Source organism: Micropterus dolomieu, linkage group LG01 (genome assembly GCF_021292245.1).
Source record: "Micropterus dolomieu isolate WLL.071019.BEF.003 ecotype Adirondacks linkage group LG01, ASM2129224v1, whole genome shotgun sequence".
Taxonomy (NCBI): domain Eukaryota; kingdom Metazoa; phylum Chordata; class Actinopteri; order Centrarchiformes; family Centrarchidae; genus Micropterus; species Micropterus dolomieu.
The window spans coordinates 33,431,339-33,453,862 of NC_060150.1; the positions used below are offsets into that span (position 1 = coordinate 33,431,339).

General features: G+C 42.4%; 3 protein-coding genes across 4 annotated transcripts in view; 2 read left to right on the forward strand and 1 right to left on the reverse strand.

Annotated features, from left to right (window-relative positions):
• LOC123981330 (polycystic kidney disease 1 like 1) overlaps positions 1 to 2,604 on the forward strand; it is a 32,915-nt gene extending 30,311 nt beyond the window's left edge. Inside the window, exons 55-59 of the mRNA XM_046066079.1 lie at positions 34 to 249; positions 686 to 841; positions 1,151 to 1,315; positions 1,481 to 1,563; positions 1,695 to 2,604. Of these exons, the coding sequence (XP_045922035.1) occupies positions 34 to 249; positions 686 to 841; positions 1,151 to 1,315; positions 1,481 to 1,563; positions 1,695 to 2,052 (978 nt within the window). The 3' untranslated portion in view covers positions 2,053 to 2,604. The remainder of the gene's footprint in view (positions 1 to 33; positions 250 to 685; positions 842 to 1,150; positions 1,316 to 1,480; positions 1,564 to 1,694) is intronic.
• Positions 2,605 to 2,894: 290 nt separating this feature from the next.
• Positions 2,895 to 7,123, forward strand: pdia4 (protein disulfide isomerase family A, member 4). The gene is made up of 10 exons (XM_046065782.1): positions 2,895 to 3,155; positions 3,658 to 3,844; positions 3,976 to 4,181; positions 4,291 to 4,429; positions 4,570 to 4,775; positions 4,902 to 5,060; positions 5,292 to 5,443; positions 5,664 to 5,820; positions 6,020 to 6,253; positions 6,445 to 7,123. Exons 1-10 carry the CDS (start codon positions 3,080 to 3,082, stop codon positions 6,858 to 6,860), a joined length of 1,932 nt encoding a protein of 643 aa, XP_045921738.1. The 5' UTR covers positions 2,895 to 3,079; the 3' UTR covers positions 6,861 to 7,123.
• Positions 7,124 to 7,241: 118 nt separating this feature from the next.
• si:ch211-217a12.1 (alanine aminotransferase 2-like) lies at positions 7,242 to 20,600 on the reverse strand. Of its 2 annotated transcripts, none has more exons than XM_046065833.1 (12): positions 20,502 to 20,600; positions 20,210 to 20,401; positions 16,349 to 16,438; positions 16,104 to 16,212; positions 15,805 to 15,938; positions 14,128 to 14,371; positions 13,952 to 14,031; positions 13,342 to 13,478; positions 13,018 to 13,192; positions 8,249 to 8,404; positions 8,060 to 8,172; positions 7,242 to 7,846 (listed from the first exon to the last, which is right to left on the reverse strand). In XM_046065833.1, exons 2-12 carry the CDS (start codon positions 20,354 to 20,356, stop codon positions 7,756 to 7,758), a joined length of 1,476 nt encoding a protein of 491 aa, XP_045921789.1. In that variant the 5' UTR covers positions 20,357 to 20,401; positions 20,502 to 20,600; the 3' UTR covers positions 7,242 to 7,755. The 2 variants fall into 2 exon arrangements, with proteins under 2 accessions (XP_045921789.1, XP_045921782.1); XM_046065826.1 differs by having other exon boundaries at positions 20,526 to 20,546.
• Between the last annotated feature and the right edge of the window lie 1,924 nt (positions 20,601 to 22,524).

A 22,524-nucleotide genomic window follows, 5' to 3' on the forward strand; every position in this document is an offset into this window, starting at 1 on the left:
AATGATAAAAATGGTCTCCTTCTACTGTCCTAGTTTACCTGTCTTATCCTGGTGGTGGCGCTGTCCTGCATGGGGAACCTCCTTTTCGTGCAAAGCTCCGGGGCCTTCAGCTCACTTTCCCGCTCCCTTCAGACTCTGCTCTGCCACTGCTGGGGTCTCAGGGCTGTTAGGGGCCTCCTCCTCCCTGGGCGGGATTTCCTTTACGGTGGAATTCTCTGCCTGTCATCCACTATGGTGTGGACAGTATTGGTACATATAAACTATATCATTTCAAGTTTTTTTAATTTGGAAAAGGTTGTGACTGAATGGATAAGAGAGTGATTTATGCACACATTACATCGTTGTACAATTTATTATCAGTGCAAGAAACAATCTGTCTGGATCAGTGGTTCTCAAAGTGGGGTCCAAGGCTCCTTGAAGGTGTTCTACGGGGTCCCCCAGCAAAAAGGGAAACCATTTATTTTCACTATATTTCCATCCAAATGTAACACAGTGTATGACTATTTTGGTCTTTGGTTTCATACACTTTCTGTAATAAAACATGTGAAAGCAAAACTCCTATCAAAAGGGGGTCCGTGGTCTATTTTATGTATATTTTGGGGTCCTTGATGTGAAAACAATTGAGAACCACTGAGCTAGCTCACTGTTGTGTTCTAACAACCATCCGTCTTTCTTGTTCTTGCAGGCGATAGGTGTGGTGTCCTCATTGGTCAGAAGTGCTAAAAGATCACAAAGCAGGGGGAATGTCTTCACCTTGGCAGAGTTAGTCAGCTACATCAGACATCAGATGATCTCTGGACAGCATAGAGAAGCAAGGATTGAAAATCACGGGGAAGGGAAGGTGAGGAAAGGCTGCTCAGTGCATAAAAAGACCAAAATGTTAAGTGAGCTACAAAACTAAAAAATGCACTTTGTAGACTATTAATGTTGCTTTGTAGTATTCTAAATATCTATATAATCATAGTCAAATTACCTTGGATTATTGATAGACTGTCTCAATGTTTCTGTGAGCGTTTCTTTAAGTTAAGACTCCATTTCCCATAAATCCAGTTACCTCATCAAATGTTCACATATCACACCACCGAACTGTATTTGTGGAGTTTATGCTTCCACAAAATCAGAAGCATTAAACTTTCCCTTTTTTTTTTAGACGTATTACTTAGAGGAGTTTGAAAGCTTAGTGGATGAACTGCTGTTCAGACTCAACGCCCTCTCAGACAGTCTGCACCACACTCTGCCCCCCAAAGCCCACCGCTACAGGGAGGACAGTCCTGTCAGCTCACCCATACAGGAGCCCTCCGACATGGACGCACAGGCGAGTTGACCTCATGTCAATTATCCAGTAAAAAACTCACAGACACATGCATCTAGCACATGCACATTTATATGTACTTGGTCTCACACACAATACATTATTTTAATAAAAAAGGTGTCTTCAGGAAAGCCGATGCTGTTTGAACAGTGTGCGGTTCTGTTACAGGACTTTGTAAAATCACAGGTGACAGAAGAGACAGAGACAGTCACTGGCTGTGGAGAAACCCTACCTGCATCTCACCTGCTCAGGTAATTACATTTGTCTAGCATCTACTTAGCATATAGACTATTCTTGGTCCAACATATATTATGAATATGAAATATTATGAATTACAAATTGAAAAGAATTGCCACGTTTTTTTGCATGACTGCATTACTAGGTCCGCGCTTGACCGGGAGATCCTGCAGTTCCTGCAGCAGCAAAGCCAAAAGAGTGACCATTCCCCCTCAGACATGGCATCAGATAATTCACAACAACCTGGAACAAGAGCGGAAGAAAATCCAAACGATAAAGAGCTCCAGACTTATTTAAAGGCACAAAACTACCTGCCACTCCCGGAGTCGGCATCGCTCATCAATGTTTGGACAGAAGATGTTTTGGAGGAGCAAGTTGACCAGTGGACTAAAACAAATGACAGTAGCTGGTTACGTAAAATTCAGGCCAACCACACAGAGGTGGTGGTGGTGGAAGTTCTGGTCCATGAGGAGCCTGGGAGTGTAGAAACAATGAGTTTCTAATAGAATCTGCATTTTCTATTACATTACACTGATACTGTACTGTATGTAATAATTAATCCAATTTTGGATTTTTGGTACTTCAAAACTGGCATTGTTGCAAAAACTTTATAACTAGTTGTTTATGACTTTGTAGTTGATTAACAGTTTACAAAACACAAGTACACCTTCGTAATGTATAAATAAAAATGCATTCTTGGTTGCAAGGTTGTAGATAAAATGTCATTAATAAAGAGATTTTTCCCTTTCACAATAAGGAATCAAATGTAGTCTGTAGTTAGTTATCAGTAAATGTATTTTAGTTTGGATGCTCTGCAGTGTCTGTCCTGATTCCTTTAGATCTGACTAGATGTTATCATGCAGTAAAGGATCCCATTAGTTAGTGTACATCCCCTCCAACACCAGAATCAGAATCGAGTTTATTGCCAAGTAGGTTGTCACATACAATTTGCTTTGGTATTTTTGGTGCATAACAATAACCATAGAACAGTCCTGGGAATTTGTCTGAAATATACCCTCAAGAAATTGCATTTTTACTAAATAAATATTTTACACTGTGACCCTTCAGAGACTGAGTTGTGCTGCAGAATATTCATTGTTTGTGTATCATGAGGTGAAGACTGGCAGAGATGCACTCAAACTATCATGTAATCTATCACTAAATGCATTTTTTATATAAATAGGTTCTCTAGCACCAGGAAGGAAACAATAAATAAAAGTACCCAATAGCATCCTCCAACGTATAATTGAGTGGCGAATTATGATTGGAGGACAGCCGACGATGACGACCAATCAGAACGTGGCAAGTCAGACAAGTTCCAGACGGAGGAGGAGGCGTGCGTGATTTCAGAAGTGATTAATTTGTATGAAGCCACGAGCCAAAGGCGAGCCACAGCCACACGTCAGTATTGATCCGGACAGCGAGTCTGTGCAGCAAACAGTGTTTTGATGATATTCATCAGCATTATTAGCTAAGTTAATTAGCCGGCTACTTCGAAGAAGCGCGTCGTGAACACGTCGTCTGTGCACAATGAAGAAGGCTGCTCTGCTGCTGATTGTGTTGCTCGGCGTTGCACATTTTGCGACTGTCAGCAGATGTGAAGATGGTAAGTCTGAGCCTTTTGACAGCCTTGTGGCGTCTATCACAAGTGAACGAGTTATTTATGTGAAGTAGTGTCTCTGCCGGCGGGTGTTTCCGGCAAGTTACTGTTATGCAAACCAGCTGGCTCAGTTACTGTAGAATTAGCTAGATCTGTTAGCACGCTAGCAAACAGGACAGGTCAGCTCATGTCAATAGGACTGCCGACCATATACAAATATGCAGGTACCCGGCTTGTAGCTGACGTGAGGCATATCCAAAATCATAACTGAGCTGGTCCCATTTCTGCTCCAACGTTACATTGTTAGTGTGCAACATCGTGACATTCCTTCAGTTACAAACAGGACGTGTGTTGCTATCTCTTCATGCTTCATGCTACATGTTGTGTCTATACTCGCTTTGTTTCCTTTCATCTATAAGGACTAAAACAAACATTTTTTAACTCGCTGTCTGAGCTTGTAACGTTACTCCTCTGGAATAAACTTGTCCTTTTTATTTTTTGCTGCTAGATGTTGCAGAGGAGAAGGAGGAGACTGATGAAGAGGACAGCGACGATGAGGAGGAGGAGGAGGATGATGATGATGAAGATGACACCGAGGTGAAAGAAGAGAATGGAGTGCTGGTTCTCACCGACCGCAACTATGACACTTTCATTGAGGGCAAAGACACAGTCCTGGTTGAGTTTTATGCCCCTTGGTATGTCTGTTATTCCACTTTATTTCTCTGCTCCAGCCCATTCCCTATTCAAAGATTTTACAGCGTGCTTCTTACTTTCCATGTCCCTGCAAATGTTTCAATATTTCTGTATTCTTTGTTTCCTTCTTAAGGTGTGGCCACTGCAAACAGTTTGCCCCAGAGTATGAAAAAATCGCTCAGACTCTTAAGGAGAACGACCCTCCTCTACCTGTGGCCAAAGTGGACGCAACAGTAGCCACTGAGTTAGCGAGCAGGTTCGAGGTGTCGGGCTATCCCACCATCAAGATCCTGAAAAACGGGGAGCCCCTGGACTACGACGGAGAAAGGACAGAGAAGGGTAGGAATAAGTAATTAATTTTAAATATTGTCACGGTTTCCCAAACCAAACCTGACCTCCCTTTTTGAGAAGAGTTGGCAGTAATGTGGCGGATGCCTGTGTGTTGCAGCTATTGTGGCACGAATGAAAGAGGTGGCTCATCCAGATTGGAAGCCCCCTCCTGAGGCGACGCTGGTGCTGACCAAGGACAACTTTGATGAGATCGTTAACAACGCGGACATCATCCTGGTGGAGTTCTACGCTCCATGGTCAGTCAGAACACTTGTAATTATAAAATACAGATCAGACACTGGCATCCATTGACGTGCTAGCTGAGCCTATTAATAGTGGCTGTAAAGACAAATGAAACCTTCCCCCTAATTATGTGCCTGTTATAACTGACCTCTAGGTGCGGACACTGTAAGCGTTTGGCTCCAGAGTACGAGAAGGCAGCCAAGGAGTTGAGCAAGCAATCTCCTCCCATTCCCCTGGCCAAGGTGGACGCCACTGTGGAGAGTGACATCGCCTCACGTTTTGATGTTACAGGCTATCCCACCCTCAAGATCTTCAGGAAGGGCAAGGTGTTCGACTACAACGGACCCAGAGAGCAGCACGGTAGGTCTCTTGCTGCGTGATGTAATTTATACTACCGGGTCTATCCTCGCTGTTTTCTATGTATGCAGGCCTGTGTACGCATTTTATATATAATTTTTTTTTTTTATTATTATTCTTTCCCTGTAGGCATTGTTGACTTCATGAGTGAGCAGGCAGGGCCTCCCTCCAAGCAGGTCCAGGCAGTCAAACAGGTGCAGGAGCTCATCAAGGATGGCGACGATGCTGTCATAGTCGGCCTGTTCTCCAGTGAACAGGATGCAGGTTATGAGATCTACGTTGAGGCTTGTAAGTACCACGAGCTGGAGAATGTGTTCAGAGCATCTCACCAATTATGTCACCACTGAATGTGCAGTTTGAGTGACGCTAAACAATAACTGCATTTCTGTGTGCGCTATATATCCATCACTGTCTAAGTTCTAATATTTGTGTGGTGAGAGCACCGTCTGTCCTAAACTCTTGTTGTTCTTCACATGGACATGTGGCTGGTTCTTTTATTGCTGCCTGTCTGTCTTGCAGGTAATGCACTGAGGGAAGACTTCACCTTCCGTCACTCCTTCAGCTCCGAAGTGATGAAACTGCTCAAAGCTTCGCCTGGTCAGATTGTTGTTGTTCACCCTGAAAAGTTCCACTCAAAGTACGAGCCAGCATCGCACACACTGGCAGTGAAGGTACTGCTGTTTTACCATTTTAAACTTTTTTTTTTTTTTTTTTTTTTTTAACTAGTTGTGATTTGAATTGGTTTCATGGGGTATGAAACTGAATCTTAAGTGCCTCCGCATTCTTTCAGTTGTAGTATCGGTGTAAAAATAGACTAGATTAGCAGTAAGTAAGCTGATAGATTTGGAAAAGTCAGATTTGAACTTAAGAAACAATTTGTTTATCACACAGGACTCTACATCGGTGTCAGACGTGCAGGAGTTCTTCAAAAAGCATGCGATTCCTCTGGTGGGTCACAGAAAACCAAGCAATGATGCCAAGCGCTACACCAAAAGACCCCTGGTGGTTGTGTACTATGGAGTTGACTTCAGCTTTGACTACAGGAAAGGTGAGTTTCTCATATTTAAATTGGTCGGTTTGACCTGGGATTTTACTAAACAGACAGTAATCCACTGTCTTATGAGTGCTGGTGTAATAAATTTTACTTTCTTTAATGTGAGTTTGGTTGTAGGTTTGTGCTCAGCATATAATGGTGTCATAATGAATTCACAGTAACAAATGTACCTTATTTGTTTTTAAATTTTTAGCTACGCAGTTCTGGAGGTCCAAGGTGCTTGAGGTTGCCAAGGACTTCCCAGAATACACATTTGCCATCGCTGATGAGGAGGACTTTGCAGAAGAGCTGAAGAGCCTGGGCCTGAGCGAGAGCGGAGAGGAAGTGAATGTGGGAATTCTGGCAGACGGAGGCAAAAAGTTTGCCATGGAGCCAGAGGAGTTTGACTCTGAGGTGCTGAGAGACTTTGTTGTGGCTTTCAAGAAAGGTGAGTGTTGAGTTTGTTTACCGAATGATGAAGGATCATGTAGAAGTAGCATGTCTCATTAGCCCTGATCTATTAGTCTGATGAGCTGTGTGAGGCACATGCAGTCTTTCACCAGTAACATGCGCTGTCTTAAATGTTTTGATAAAAGCTAAGTTTCACACTTGTTCTGAAATTCTAACTTCTGTCCACAGGAAAGCTCAAACCCATCATCAAATCCCAGCCAGTGCCAAAGAACAACAAAGGACCAGTTAAGGTTGTGGTCGGAAAGACCTTTGACGAGATCATCATGGATACCCAGAAGGACGTCCTGATCGAGTTTTACGCTCCCTGGTGCGGCCACTGTAAGAAACTAGAGCCTGATTATTTGGCCCTGGGCAAGAAGTACAAAGGGGAGAAGAACCTGGTGATCGCCAAGATGGACGCCACAGCCAACGATGTGCCAAATGAGAGCTACAAAGTGGAAGGTTTCCCTACGATATACTTTGCACCAAGCAACAGCAAGCAGAACCCTGTCAAATTAGAAGGTGGAGACAGAACAGTAGACGGGCTCAGCAAGTTCATAGAAAAGCATGCCACAAAGCTATCACAGAAGAGAGATGAACTTTGAAAATATATCTACACGAGTAGCTAAGAACTCTTTTTCCACGCTCGGGGAGAGTCTTGACGCTGAGGCCTCTGGGAAGGTGAAGGGAATACAGCGGAGTTAAACTGTGTTACTGAGTTGCTGTGATTAAAATTTTCAATCATTGTTTTAGTTTCTGTTTCATTCCATGAGATTCCGCTTTCTTCTGTTTCTAAAAGCATGTAAGCACTGATAATTTACACTTTTTAAATAAAACTTTAAAATGATGGCGGCTTTGTGAGCCAGCACTTCACTGACTCTTTACTTTGTATTGATTTACAGAAACAATGTGAAGCTGGAAAAGGTTTTGCAAATATATTCCAAATGTAAGAGCTGGCACTGCATACATTTCAGAAAACAAGTGTATAACAAAATCAAGTTTTTTTTTAATCACATTTAAGAACAATTTAAACATTAGTAAAACAAATGGCTCTACAGCCAAATCAGATTAATCACAAGTTATTAAATTGATACTTCTACCTAATTTGGCTGTATTATAAGTCTTTGCTGGGAGAGAGATGCTCCCATAGCAGCTTCTGTGACAACATCTGAAGATATCTTAAACCCTATAGGTAACACAGTCAGAACTAAATATTTTTGAACAAAAACCTGGCCCAGTAATACTTTGGGAAAGTGCATCATGTACTGAAAATCACATGTACGAACACATGAGCAGGACTAGCTTTCACTCGGTCTAAACAAGGGAACATTCAAAGTTCTTCACTGATGTCAAAGTGTCTTTAAACGTCTGAACTAGCGAGAATCCAGCTTTGAGCTGAGAGATGTGCATTGTAGGAGGTTAACATTGCCTCCTTCACATAAAGGCACTTGACGATACTGGCACAGAATATGAGTTGGTTCTTGAAAGTTGGGGGGGTCGTTAAGAAAACTCTCGCGTGAACCGCAGGTGGAACTCGCAGATCTTCTGCAGTACGATCTTCAACTTCTCAGTAGAAGGCAAGATGGTCATCCTGGACAAAGGAAGAGGCAACAGCATGAGGGGCAGTTTCCCAGCAGTACTGTCAAAGATGTGGTTAAATCAGAAGCAATACTACACTTGAAGGCACTGAACTGAACTCCAAATTACTTTTATGACAACAAAACTTTTAAACTAACATTGAATCAGTAAAATACCCAGGACCATACAGAGATGGAACTGAGGCCGCCAGTTTAGCTGTACTGACCTGAAGTGGAAGGTTCCCTCTCTCTGGCCGAAGCCACTACCCGGCACCAGGCAGATACCCTCCTCCTCCAGCAGCCTCATACAGTAGACCATGTCTGGGACCTGGCCCTCCTCCTGTGGATGGAAACACACAAGTAAATCAGGGTGGTGTTCGTCAGTGAAGTAAGGCGTGTATGTGTGCAGTGCGGACCTTTGCCTTGTCGATGACCTTCTGAGGCAGAGTGATGCGGGGGAAGGTGTACATTGCCCCCTGCACAGGGTTACAGGTGATACCGGGTACCGTGTTGAAGACCTCCTCTGTTAGCCTGGCCTTCTCTGCTAAAGTTGCTAGCACAGCTGTCCGCTCCTGAATGGGAAGCAGAAGTTAAAGCTGTCAGGGGTGGAAGGTCACATGAATTCAAATCCGCAACAATATACAAAAACAAATAAAAAAATTTTTTTATGTGTTTTACATCTGATGCTGGATCAGCTGTGAAGGGGGGTCTTTGAGAGGACCTGAGGGTCAGGCTGAACCTGCGCACAAGACTTGCTGACCTCACACCAACAAAAACGATTGGTGTGTTCACATGCTCCACATTTAACTCATAAAAATCAATATATTTCCCAAGTTTATCACTGCCAGCAAAGTGTAAATATCAGTACTAGTTTAATACACGATTATTTCCCCAACTTTATGGCTGAATGGGTGTACAACACATTGTGGGATGATCGTTGCTTTAAAGGATAAAACTGGTTGACTTCTCCACATTTTGGACAACACAGGTTGTCTTTGGAGAAGCCGTTCAAATGGGATGGAACATTATTGAATCTGGTTTTGATGTGGACTTCAGACGATCCAACTGTCGGACTGAACCCAGTGATTATCAGGCTTCTCTCCTCCTTGTGGCCAATGGCGGCACGACAACATGCAGCCTACCATCTAAGGCACCTAACACCCTGAACTACTCTGTCAATCAGTCTCCAACAATGCTTGTTTCAGTGTAAACTACACCCTCTGCAGGCAGGAGGGAGTAGTACATCTATTCCTTCAGTCCTGCTGTCAGACATACAGTCAAACATACGCCAAGTTTAAAGGGGAAGTAAAAGACACTTGTGTCCTTGCCTTCACCTAAACATGGCTCTGTGATGCAGACCCGGACTCGGACCGGTCACCGCAGATCACCGGCAAAAACCGAGGAGGAACTGTGTGCTTCTACGTAAACAAATGGTACTGTAACACTGTTCAGAGAGAAGACATGTACTACAGATGTGGAATTATTGACCTTTTCTCTCCGCCCCTTTTACTTGCCTCGTGCATTTCAATCACCCAAGATCCAATGTCACAGCTGCTGCCCAGCTGATCACTGATGTCACGCATAAATTGGAAACATCTGCCCAGAGGCATCCAGGTTTATCCTGGGAGATTTTAATCACTGCAATCTAAAAAAAAAAAAACTTTGAGGACATATGAACAATATGTGACTTGAACTGAAATTGTAAGTCTGTATATTAGAGGGGACCTCAGGGCTGCCTAGACAGGTATAAAATCAATGGCATCAATTAATCAGTCTTCCTGTGAGACCAAGCAGGTCACGGAAAACATCAACTATAATACCTGTACCGAAATCCAATAATCCAACATAACTGAAAGAATTCAGACCAGTTGCATTAACATCACTTGTGATAAAAGATTTCGAGAAAATACTGAAGCTGGGAAAGGTGTGGATGACTCTAAGATCTTCATTTTAGACAGATTATACAAGCACCTTGAAAAAAAACAAAAAAAACAAATCACATGCAAGACTTGTATTTGCTGATGTTTCTTCAGCTTTTAACAAGATGCAGCCTCATATTTTAATTGAGCGACTTGCCTCTTATTTTAATCTACCTGATCAGATTTTATTGTTGCTCTTAGACTCCAGCAGGTATTTGTGAATGGCCACATGTCCAGTATCATCACTTCAAACACAAGTTCTCCGCAGGGCTGTGTCCTTTGTGCTTAGCTCTTTATTATGTACACAGATAACTGCAGGACTTCCAACAGGGTAGCTATCTTGTAAAATTTTCTGATGACACTGCCCTACTGTCACTTCTTCAGGGGGCTCAATCGGGTCATGGGAGTGCCTTATCAGCATTTGTGAAGTGGTGTGATGATAACTACCTACCTTCATGTGACAAAACATAGTACAAATAGGTAGGGGGCTACGCAGAGGCTACGCCGTCAATTTGAAGTATAAATTGCACTTAAGGAGTTAATCATTGATTTTAGGAAGAACAGTTTTAACCCAGAAGCCAGCATTATTCATGGTGAAAATGTTGAAATTGTAGAGACACATAAGTACTTAGGAACCATGTTTGACTCCAACCTCAAGTTTCACAAAGACACAGAGTCTATCGCTAAGCGGGGACAGCATAGAATCCACTTGATGCGGACGCTAAATTATTTTAATGTTTCCCAGAGTATCTTATGTAACGGTTATTATTCGTTTATTGAAAGTCTTTAAACATTTTCTTCTATCTGCTGGTTTTATGGATTGTCTGTGAAGGACAAGAATAGCCTCTGCAGCATTGTTAAAATCTGCTCCAAGATTATTGGAGTTCAGCAGACAGACCTGAGCATTTCCATGAACATGGTCTTAGTCAGGAATTCTGTTTAATGCCCTCAGGACGGCGCTACCTCGCCCCCCAAGAAAAACTAACAAATGCATGCAAATTATTTTATTCCTTCTGCCATCAGGCTTTTAAATACTGTTGACAGCAGCAACTAGACATGTGCCAGGCGTAAACCTCTGTATGTATTTATTTACTTAATATTTATTATCTATTTATCTATAAGGGTGGCTGTGGCTCAGGAGGTGGAGCGGTTTGCCCGTTAATCAGAAGGTCGGCGGTTCAATCCCAAATTGCCCCTGGTGGCTGTTCCGCCAGTGTATGAGTGTGAATGTTAGTTTCTGTTTGAGCACTTAGGATCAGTGAATGGTGAATGCAGATGTAGTGTAAAAGTGCTTTGAGTGGTCGAAAATGCTATACGGAGCGTTTATTTATCTTCTTGAATTATGGTCCCTGCATTGTGACCTGTGTGTTTGCTGCTTTGTTCTGGTGCCCAAATGCAATTGATTGTTGTCTTTTTGCCTTGTTTGATAAAACTGAATTGCTCTATTAAGTTGTTTGAAGTATTCCAAATACAACCAAAGTCTCAGATACAATCCATGATATATGGATACATCCTTCTGCTGGGGTGACTGGTATGCTGGCGCAAGGCCAGGGGCCTGTACACGAAGCAGGATTTGAGCTTATCCAGGTAACTTCGGGGTCAACCCTGGGTTTTCAGTACCACAAAGGTGGTTCACTTCTTACCGGGGTAGATCGCCATGGCAACCTTTGCTGAACTGCTAACCTGCTCCGGTGAGGTTCCAAATAAGAGATCAACCCTATGAAAACGCCCCCTACTGACCAATCAGCTCTCTTGAAAAATGACATCACCATCTGTAGGAAATCCCACAGACTGTTTTATAGGCTGCTTTATGTTTGCTGCGGTGATGTGGAGAAACTCTTGTAGGCTAAAGCCATATCATCCTACGGAGACTGATTAAAGGCCTTAGGCGATTGTTGCCTACAGGTTTTTACAGTAAGCCTACTTACTTGCTTTGAAATTTGTTGAATATTTTTTATTTGCTCCCAGTCCGTTTCACACAGCCTGTCGCAGCCGTTAAAATAAATGGGTTTCATTGTTCTTATGTTAGGCTGAATATTATGAGCAGTTTGGTAGGGATATTTAAATACTAAATTTTTTTTTGAACGTAGGCTATCTATTTTAGGTTAGTAGCTTTCATATAGGCCTACTACAGAGACTGGTCATGTAGCCTACCTCCCCACCATTTGCGATGTGGGCGCAGGTAATGAAGTGAGTTTTCAGCATCCTAAATGTTGAGATTCAGTCTTTCAACCACTATCTGAGCACATTTTATGGCATGAATGGAGTTTTCGTTTCATTGCTTTATGAAGTTAATTTAGGACAATGTTTGGAACACTTTTGAGTGTGTTAAATAAATTAATCAAATTTTTGAAGTGACGAGCAGTTTTTTAAAGTGAGGTGGAACAGTCCGTGTCTTTTAATGTGGAAACGCTGACACAGCCGAGCTGAAAGAATAAGGCTGATATTTTCATACAGCTCATAAGAACATATCAAATCAACGCAATATTATAGACCACGCCTGTTCATTTAGGCATTCACACTGTCTGCGAATTTTTGTCTCCCTGCATTGGTCAGCTGCAGCTGTGCTACTTAGACTAGGCCCATGTCACATTTCTTTAGTGTTACAGTTTGCTCATTTGTAAAATATGCCACTCTGCTGCCAGTAGACTTGTTCACGTCTGCGATCGGTCATCTGCTGCCAACACCGCCTCTTTTATGTGAACGGGCTCACGGCCGGATTGGGAAACCCTGGGTTGAGTTACCGAGTTGATAACCAGCTTCGTGGTACCGCTGATCCCGACCGCGATTGTTAGGGTTAGTTAAGCCAGATAACTGAAAGACATCTTGGGTATGTTGAACTCGCTTCGTGGTACAGGCCCCTGGTGTGCTGGTTGCTATAGGCTGTAATCAAATCTCTTGCTAGGCCAGTCATGCAAGTAGATGCAGCTACAAAGACAAACTCATATAACTCATGGACACACTATTGTCCATCCTCCTTCCTTGACTACACAATGCTTCCACTTCATCTCAAACCTCTTTTCTCCTCTTTAAGTTGTAAAACATCTCTAAATTATATATTATGTTCTAACAGAAACAACTAAACACACGTAGTAGCAATGAATTCACAGAATGTACAGAATTCAAAAGCTGATTATTCACAACCTACTGAGTGCCGTGTGAGGAGTTCAAATTCAGCTCACTCCGTACAGGCTTTATGTGGATGGATGTGTATGGCGTGGTGTTTACAAGTGTTTACATAAGTCATATGGGTGTGTTTTTCAGACCTTCATAAACGTGGTGTAGGAGGGCTCATCGGGCTGCGGGGGGTTGACCACCAAGTCCAGGAGAGCCTGTCCGGGGATGGGGGGGCACAGACGCACCGATACCAGTTTGGTGAGCTGGGCCTTCACCTCGGGGTCCATGTTAATCACCTCCATGTAGCCTCCACGGAATCCACACCTGATAAGCGCAAACAGAGGAAAGGAGTAAGTTAAACACAAAGTATACTCTGCAACAGGAGCTTACGTCTTAGAAGTAACAACTGTAAGAGTCATTTGAGTATAAATATACAAGATAACCTGATGTATGATGTGTGTGTAGCTACTCACTCTCCCATGTAGCATTTGGAGGTGGAGTGGAAGGAGGCCATCTCCACTATACTGGAGTACTCTGGTCCCATCTCAAACAACACCTTCTTAAAGGAGTGAAACTTACAGCCCTCTGCATACACATTATCCTGGTAGACCTAAAATGGGAAAACACATCATTATGCATATAAAAAAAAAAAATAAAAAGGCATGTGCACATATCACTGATACTGTATTTAACTTATGTACATGATTATGTATATATGCCCTTATGTACAATTAAATAAGGTATGTCACCATTTTCAAAAAAAGAATTTTATTATATATTTTGGAAACCACTTCATGTATTCGGTTATCAACAAGGACGACTGAAAGGTACATTTTTGTTATTGTTAATTATGTTTTGCTGATCACTCTTTTGTGTAAACACATGAGGGGGACGGAAAATTGGTTGGTGGCGCTGCTCTGTGTGTGGGTAGAAAAAAGATAATTATAATTCTGGTCATATGCCGAAAAGTGATGTGAAAGCAGGACGGCAGCCTCTTTTGGTATCACTAGTTTTGTTCCTGAAGACAGAGGAAACAGAGTGAAAAACCTCTGAATTGAGGAAATAACACTGGGGTATAATTACTTCATCAGCCATCAGGAAGAGATGCTCCTCCTTAGCAAATCGGATCACATCTTCAATGCACTGTCTGCTCTGGACCTGACCTATCACAGGGGACAACCATGGTTTCATGATGTAAATCAAAAGACAAACTTACAAACTCTTTTGTCTCAAACACAAACTACCATCGCCAGACGTACCGGTGGGGTTTCCAGGGTTGATGATGCAGAGGACCCGGGGATTGCAGTGCTTCCTGGCTTCATTGAGGGCTCTCCTGAGCTCTATAACATCCAGACTCCAACACTTCTCCTCGTCCAGGTAGTAATTGATCTGCACGGCGCCCAGGTCTGCCAGGGCGGCTGAGTACAGAGGATACTGGGGAATAGAGATCATCACTCCTGTACGGTCGCGACCCTCGCCACACACCAGCAACTTCAGCATGGTCTGAGATTAGGAAGGGTAGGCAGGAGAAGAGAGGGTGAGTAGAAAACACAACAGAGGGGGCAGTGCTGAAGAAAGGATGAAAGTTGAGAGGGTAGGATTAATTACAGCAGACGATATTTGGAAAAAATGTGCAGTATGTAAACTGTCAGAATGGTCCCTTTAATGTCAGAAAAGCAGTTACAGTATCTAATAAGGAAGGTAGCTGTACAACCAATCAGCTCTGGTAATTTAGCATCCAGACAACTAATTAATCTGACAAGACTTATCTACTTTATGTACTTTGACAGCAGAGTAAACATAAGCACCTCCATTGTTTGCTATAATGTCCCAGTTTAAAAGCAGGCAACAGTAGGTCATTTGGTAGTAGGGATGAGCATTTTAAGTAATGTTTATTTTCGAGTACTTGCATTCAATTATTTGAGTACGGGAGTACTGGAGTAAAAAAATAAAAATCTACTGTAGGAATTGGGTCCGAAATGAACACCCAAATAAAAATTTGCGGGTAGGGGTCACATTTCGTGAGCTGTACAAGACTGTAGAGATCAGCCTGTAATGAAAATCCATAGACAAACTTTGAGATTTCCTGTTATCTGACTCCGCTGTTTTCTCCCTGTGCTTAATGCGCAAATGGTTAATCATCAAACTAGTTGTTCTTGAACACAAAAGTTTAACATTACATAGCTTGCACTGCACAGACATTTCCTTTATTTTGTTGAAATGCTTCCAAACATCACTCTTACGCCTGGTTGCCAATCTGCCTGTGATGTTAGACTGAGTTATGTCTGAAAACGTTGAACGCTATCTGCCCTTTACACAAGGCTGGCTGATATGGCCAACAGTGTTATCACGATGTGGTTTTAAACTATTCATTGTGGTCAGAACATGATGCTTCATGCCAAATAATGGATCACTTAACACGTTTTAGGTAGAACATTCAAAACAATTGATGATAAAATCGTTTTTCCAACAAATATGCATGAGTAAAAATAAGTAAAATGTTTTTTGAAGTCCTTTTTCCTCAACAAAGTAAATATCTTAAGAGAAAAATTTAGCTGCTAATTTGTTCATGATCCCAATGAATTAAATCAAACATTTATTGGACATTTGATATATAGTTATTGAGGGAAATTATATCACAATAATTATCATTGTTGTTTTATTGCCCAGCCCCACCTTTACATGCCCATCTCTATTCAGTAGCCTGATTAGGTTGCATACCACTGGAGAACGCTGTATTGACAGTGACAAAGGTCTTCGGGTGGAGTAAGGTCACACATGTGCAAAGTACAGCCAAGTGTATAATTAACAGAAGCTGAGTAAACAACAGATTCATCGGCCAGTCCATGTCATCGGTGCCGGATTAAGGCAAAATGCCTGAACTACAGTAGGTCAGCACTTTTCTGCAGGAGAGACAATAAAATGTGAAACCGTACCACGATGGCATCACTGGCCCCAGTAGAGAGGTAGATATTGTCAGGGTTGGAGGAGATTCCACCATCTCTCTTCTCTATGTAGCGCGACACATCCTGACGGATGCACTCAATGCCCTGGCTCGCACTGTAGGCCCCTTGAAAACATTAAAATGACCTTTGAGTCCAACAGAACATACTACATCGATCAGTTGATGCTCTGTTTAAATAGTGTACAGACTCAGCTGTCCAAAGACATTAATGAGTAGGCAAATGGAGGCGATATAAATGTGGATTGGCGGAGTGAGGGGGAGTTGTCTGACCTATACTGTGACCTCCGCAGGCCTGGAGAATACGTCGCGCTCTGTTCTTGGCGTCCTCTGGAAACTTGTTGTCTTCTAAGAGTTCAGGGTAAGAACACAGAGCCATGACCTGAGAGAGGTGGAGAGAAAAATCACAATATACCTCACATTAACAAGCATTCCTCACACTTTCAGTCTCTACGATGTAGTCCAGTTTAGCGTTTCATTACAACGAGGAAACTGAAAACTGTACAGAGTGGTCCTACCTGTCTGAAAAATGTGATTGGTTTCTGACCCATAGCGTGGGCGTCACCTATGTTAGCCTTGATGACTTCTGTGAAAGGCTTCTTGACTCCCTGGAAAGATAAAGACAGAGCAATCAAGCCTCTGGGCACAAATTAAGAAATAGGTGTTGAAAATTACTGAGACCGTGTAAAGAGGAGAGAACCTGTGACTTCCTGTTATCTCTCACATGTAGTGACATCACTTCAACAACCAGGATGTGTCTGGACACGTAAGTAAGGAGTAACTGGGAAGGAGCACTGAAGACTTCTTTCGGCGCTTATTTTGCACACCTACATTAGTTTCCCCAAACTATAGATTTCATTTACTGATTGTGGCTGCAAGCCTCAGACATTCCTCCAACAGCTTTTCAGATCATTAAAGGTTATTATGATAAGATCTTCATTGAATCAGCAAGTTCTTCACCTTCTGCTCTTTGACCTAATTGGACCTGTGAACTCTGGTTTGGTGCCTGTAAGTCTGTTTGCTGGTCCCAACATGCTGCAGCTGTTGCCGTTTATCAGATGAGGTAATGTGACAATGGATGTCCCCTGTTACTGTTAAGCATGGGCAAAACAATAAGGTTTAAGTAGATATTGTGATAATCATGAGGAGTTTGCACATTAAAAATCACATCATTAAACTAAAAGTCATTAAATTTAACTGCATGCTGATGTGAAATGTGATGGAACAACATCAAACAAAACTTAAAGTGTGCAATAACATTATTTGAAATGTTTAGAAATTCATATTTTCAGAGGTGTAGAATAGAAACTGAATTAAAACTTGGACAGCATAATCATGTTCCTCATATTCTACTCAAAGAACAATGGTAAATGTTTGACGTTACACAGCTCTCCCTTTAGCCCACCGCTTCTCTTGCTGTAGAGTACAGAAGAAGTGCCTGGCTCAATGAAACACATCCAAATCTGGACTTTCATGTACAGGTTCAGACACTACAAGGAGGATTAGTTTTACAAACCCTTTTCAAGTCAAGTCAACGCTGCACAAAGCAGAGATACAAAAGCACACAAAAATGTCAAATGATTGACAGAGAAGTGCCAGAAAAAACAACAAAAAGAACACCCGCCTGGGTGGAACCCGTGTGTCTCTGTTCATTCGTTTTAAAAGCTTCTTGGGAAAATGTTGTCTTCTGCCAGCCTGTGATGTGATATAACGCTCTTTGCCAAAACCTACCTTAGAAAGATGGGTGGATGCCAACATGTCTTGGTGGTTATCAAATTGCTATTATCTTTTCATTAAGGTATACCAGCAGAAAGCTGGTGCTCTCATTACAACAGAACTGTAGTCACACGGAGGCTTATAGCCACTTCACAACATTTCCCATTCTTAATATAAGTGGACTATGGAGTGGTAATACACTCCATAATACTACACAGGCCAGCCATTTATCATCATGTCTTCAATGCCACTCTGGAGAGTTCGAACAGCAAACCAATAAAGCACTTTTGGTTTTCCTTTGTCACACTGAATCTCTACATAACATGAATACACTCATGCACTACAACGCAATATGTTATATAATAGATTAAACACACATGATCCTTGTCATTATCAAGCATGTTCTACATGAACAAATACCAGGGAAAAGGCCTCCAAGGGCACAGGATCCTTTTGAGTCAATATTATCATTGCTATGTCCTTGTGAGGCCTACAAGGTTCTTTGGGTTGGCGTTAAGTCCGATGGGAGCTTTTTTGAAATCTAAATAACTGGAAGCATCACGTCCCCTTTTAAGTCCATGCCTCCTTCTCGAGCAACAAAGAGGCTGCTGTTCTCGGAGAAAGAGAGGAGCCAGTCGGTTCCCTCCTGGCTCAGCGCTGCGTTCTCCTGCTCACTCAGCACCAGGCACTGATTATTACACAGGACGGACCAGTGAACCAGGCCAAGAAACGCCATGGGCCATCGGACCTGAATGGAGCCTGGCCTTAATTCACATTTCACTTAGTCTTATGATATAATCTGAAATTGGCGTCCCTCTAACAGCGTTCAGTCATGCTAGAGTAATTGGAACTGCTCTATCTAAAGCAAACTGATAACCGCAGCAGCTTCGCTCACATGATTTATCAAATTCCGTACTATTTCGAACAGTATGATAACTGAGATGAAAACAACCCTCCAAATTTACTCAAGAGGGGAATAGAAGAAATGTAAGGGGGGGGGTGAATAAGAAATTTTCTGTGATGTAACAAACAAGCCTGAATTAGATTACTGCAGTGAGAGCACGGTCATGCCAGATGTCTGGGTAAGGATTTATAAGGGTCATCGCCACACCAGCGCTTGCATGCACAAAAACACACACTTGCATAAAATCTGCTGAGCAGTCAGGAAAAGTGTTCCAGTCACAGATCTGACAGGAAGCAACCCCACAAATGACTGGGCAACTGCAGTGATGCAAACCCTCCTGACCGCTCAGAACTCCTGGATTTCACATAGCTTTCGCTTGAATTTGCTTAACATGTGAAAATAAACAGGAAAGAGGAGACTTGCTTTTCCGAACATCCTTTTCTCAGGAAAAACACTTGTCAACACACAAATGGGAGCATGTCATGTTGACCTAACACACTACTTGCATATCATATATAAAGCAGGTTTGTCTACACTAATGTTAATAAAATTTCTCTGTCTCTTCTGGTCTTTTGATTTGACCTGTCTAACACAAATAAACAAGAGTTGCAGCAAATGATTCTTGTTGTCTCAATCAAACACTGACCATTAGATTTGTTTTTTTTCCCTTCATTTTATAAGTGGAGGAAAAACAAGTGGACTACCAAGAACTCGGGCACTTTTGGCAGAACTGGGGCTGCTTGTAATGACCCTCCTTGCAGATAAACTGGGCCCCACAGCTGCGGTTCCCTCCAATGAACTCTCGTCTGTGGGGAGGAGGGAGGTTTGCAAACCCAGGGACACAAAGGAGGACTGAGAATGTAATGTACCCTCTCGTCTTACATATTAACACTCCACCAAAGGCTAGAACAGAACGAAACGTACTAAAAGCCGGCTAGACCTGTCCCCTCTAGCTAATTCCGTGTCTTTTGAAGATGATTACTGCAGAGGAGAGGGTTGCATTAGGGCTTTTAAAATACTCCTGTTCAACCTTGTCCTTCCTTAAAGAACAGTGGACACCAGAGCAGAATGTGATTTGAGCTGCAGTTTGGCAGAAGCAAAGTAAAAGCTGACCTACTGTCTATGTCCTGTCTGCCGCCGTCCAAGGCAGGCTTATTCATCCGGGCTACCTACTTCTCTTTCCTCTCTCTTCAATTTCTCACCATATCTTCAGGAAACAGGACAAGGAAATAACTTTTTATTTTGCTCACTGTCCACATTAGCTGGTGTGTCCCTAAATGCACCGAGAGGCACTTTTAATATTTTTAGGAGCTGCAGTGTGAATTTCCAAAAGGTGTCTGAAACAAAAGATAAAAGAATCTGCTCTAGGCAAAAATGACTTGTATGGCTGTTGGCTGAAGCATAGGGCTTAAGCCTAGTAAATACAAATTGTGAAATCGTGTGTGGGGGAGAGGATAATGGTATGTAGCCTACAGCTGTTGAAATGGTTCAACAGCTGTAGGCTACATTCCATTATCAATTTGTATTTACTAGGCCTATAACCGCTTTTACCCTCATGAATATAAGTAATAATCCCAAAATATGGTGTCACATTAAAACGTCAACAGTGATATTATTAAAATTAACAAAACAACTTTTCATAACTTCACCTAAATTCCCAGTCACCACTACTGTAATAAGAACCCTCTTTTCTTTGTTTCCTCCTGCATGATCAAACTCCGGTCCGCGTTGCACTCCCCCAAACATGACTTGACTTTACCTCTTTCAGCTCCTTTTCTATCTGCATCGCCCGCTGGACTATGGGACCACGGACCGCGTACTCAACCCGCCTCACATTGGGGTTCATGTTGTCCAAAGTCAGCACCTTGCCCCGGCACGGGCCCCCGTTCACCGCTTGCTGGGACATTTTTTCTTACTATCACGCGCACAGCGCTGGACACTTGACTGATATCTGAAACACAGAAGAAGACAGTCAAGAAGAAATATCAAGAATGAACAGAAATCCCGTTACGGTAACTGTACACGAGCAGATAAAACTTATCAGCTGTTACCAGTTGATCTACAAGGCGATTTACTTTCCCTCCAGCTCCTCTGAGCTCCAACTCACGGCTCGCGCTGTTCATATTCCCACCCGGCCGCCCCGCCTTCGCTCGCGCCTGCTCATGGTTGGCTGGATTTCTTCACTGACTTTGGCTTGGGCGCCTTCACGTGCTGTCGGGAAAAAAACGTTACCCGAGGGGGTAAGTAACAGACCAGCCTAAAAATGTTTTGTAGTGGTGTAAGAGGTATTTTATAAGCTAAAGTAAAAATAAAAACTATTATTACAATAGCTGCATTCAAACAAAACTTCAAACCTGCTAAACAGGCTCATCCACAAAGTTCACTAGCTGGCCGCTAACTTTCTGTCTGCTGTAGCTGGAAACAAGATTCAAGAGAGTGGTGACTGAATCAAAACAGTAAAGTAGTTAGTGTTACTGTTTTGAGCCTCTTCTACAGCAAAATGATCCAAGTTGCCTTTGAGTAAATGAACGTCTCATGAACACAAACACTAAGCTTTACATTTAAGGCTTTGTCACATAAGGGTGTGTATTTTACAATACTGCTTGGGTTTGTTGGTCTTGCAAGGGGTCATGGTCCATGAGCCTTTAATCAGTCATGTGCCTTACATTATGAACAAGGAGATTTTAGAGAAAGACCCTTGGACTGCAAAAGTTAATGCACATTCTCGTGATTTTCCAGTTCATAGTGTTTTGTGTACAGCTGCACTTTGTGGGTGGGGTCAGGGGTCACAAAGATGACTGGTGGGGTTCAGGTTAAGCTACAGGTACTGAGAAATAGTGCTTTCATGAAGGTGTTTTGGCTGACGGAGATCAGCAGTTAGTGTGTTGCACAGTCCCTCTCAGGTCTTTATTAAACCAGGCAGAACGTGACACAGTGTTGGTGTAAGATAACGTCACACCAGCCTCTGTCCGTACAAGGATGTTGAACCTGCATCCGGGAACAGCAATGGGAATCACATTTCCCCAAAAGAAACGCTTATCGAGTTAACTAAAGGGCCAAGGAGAGGGCAGAATTTCAAAGAAGGCAGTCTCCGATAAGCAAAACTCTCTCTCTTTGCCTGTGTTTTGTTGGAGAAGGAGAAAGCGAAAGCTATCCACAGAACTGGCTGAGTGTGAGAAGGACAAAGTGAGAGACAGAGAAACCCCGCAGATGGCTTGGAAAGCTCTTGGGAAAGACATTTGATATCCCAAACAAGCATGTGATGGCCCGGTGACTTTTGTGTGTCACGCAGTACATATTTTGGCAGCATCAAGCGTCACTCTCTGTTCCATTCAGCCTATACGTACTTTTAAAAAGACAGCTCAACATCACGTAATAGATAATACTTTCAAACAGCTCTCTAATTACTCAAATATGAGCATTTGAAGATTTACAGGACCAGTCTCAGTAGCCTTGGCTCACGGTCAACACATGCATGAACATAAGCAGGTTCCATTTTTAACACACAGCTGATACCACAAGCAACATGTCCTGGACAGTCTTAAAATCTGTGTGTGCACGTCTTAAAGGAACACCACTAGAGCAAGTTCATAAAGATAAGGCTGCAACTTGTAATGTTATAGTAAGCTGAGACAAGGGCTCATAAACTTTTATCTACATCTATCTTGAAACTCGAGTGTACTGGTTTGTTTACTATATGTATCATGTATTGCAGATGGATCAGAACAGGCCGTGACATTCGAGATGTGCTGGAAGTGAGGGGCCGCAGGAAGAGAAAACATATCGGGCAAGTGTGTTAAATGTGCGACTGCTCAAATTCACCACAAGAGGAAGACATACTCAACTTCAGAGAAACAAGTCTGCGGGATAAAAATCTTGAGTCTTGACTCCTTCTCTAACCATAAGGCCGTTGTCTGACCCCAAAAAGCCTCAAAAACTTAAATTTGCAAAAATTTCTTTACAAAACATGTTTATCTGATTCCCTCCCTTTAAATAATACCCAGAGACAGTCATAATGCCAAGATTCATTAAATAAGACCATTTCCATAAAAAAAAAAAAAAATACAAAAACCA

Bases quoted from the DNA above. Each gene is read 5' to 3' on its own strand.
- pdia4 (XM_046065782.1), top strand. From the start codon at position 3,080: ATGAAGAAGGCTGCTCTGCTGCTGATTGTGTTGCTCGGCGTTGCACAT. The intron at 3,156-3,657 runs GTAAGTCTGAGC...TTTTGCTGCTAG, and splicing joins TGTCAGCAGATGTGAAGATG to ATGTTGCAGAGGAGAAGGAG. The intron at 4,182-4,290 runs GTAGGAATAAGT...TGTGTGTTGCAG, and splicing joins CGGAGAAAGGACAGAGAAGG to CTATTGTGGCACGAATGAAA.
- si:ch211-217a12.1 (XM_046065833.1), bottom strand. From the start codon at position 20,356: ATGTCCCAGCAAGCGGTGAACGGGGGCCCGTGCCGGGGCAAGGTGCTG. The intron at 16,213-16,348 runs GTAGGACCACTC...CACCTCTCTCAG, and splicing joins CAATCACATTTTTCAGACAG to GTCATGGCTCTGTGTTCTTA. The intron at 15,939-16,103 runs GTCAGACAACTC...AATGTTTTCAAG, and splicing joins CTGCGGAGGTCACAGTATAG to GGGCCTACAGTGCGAGCCAG.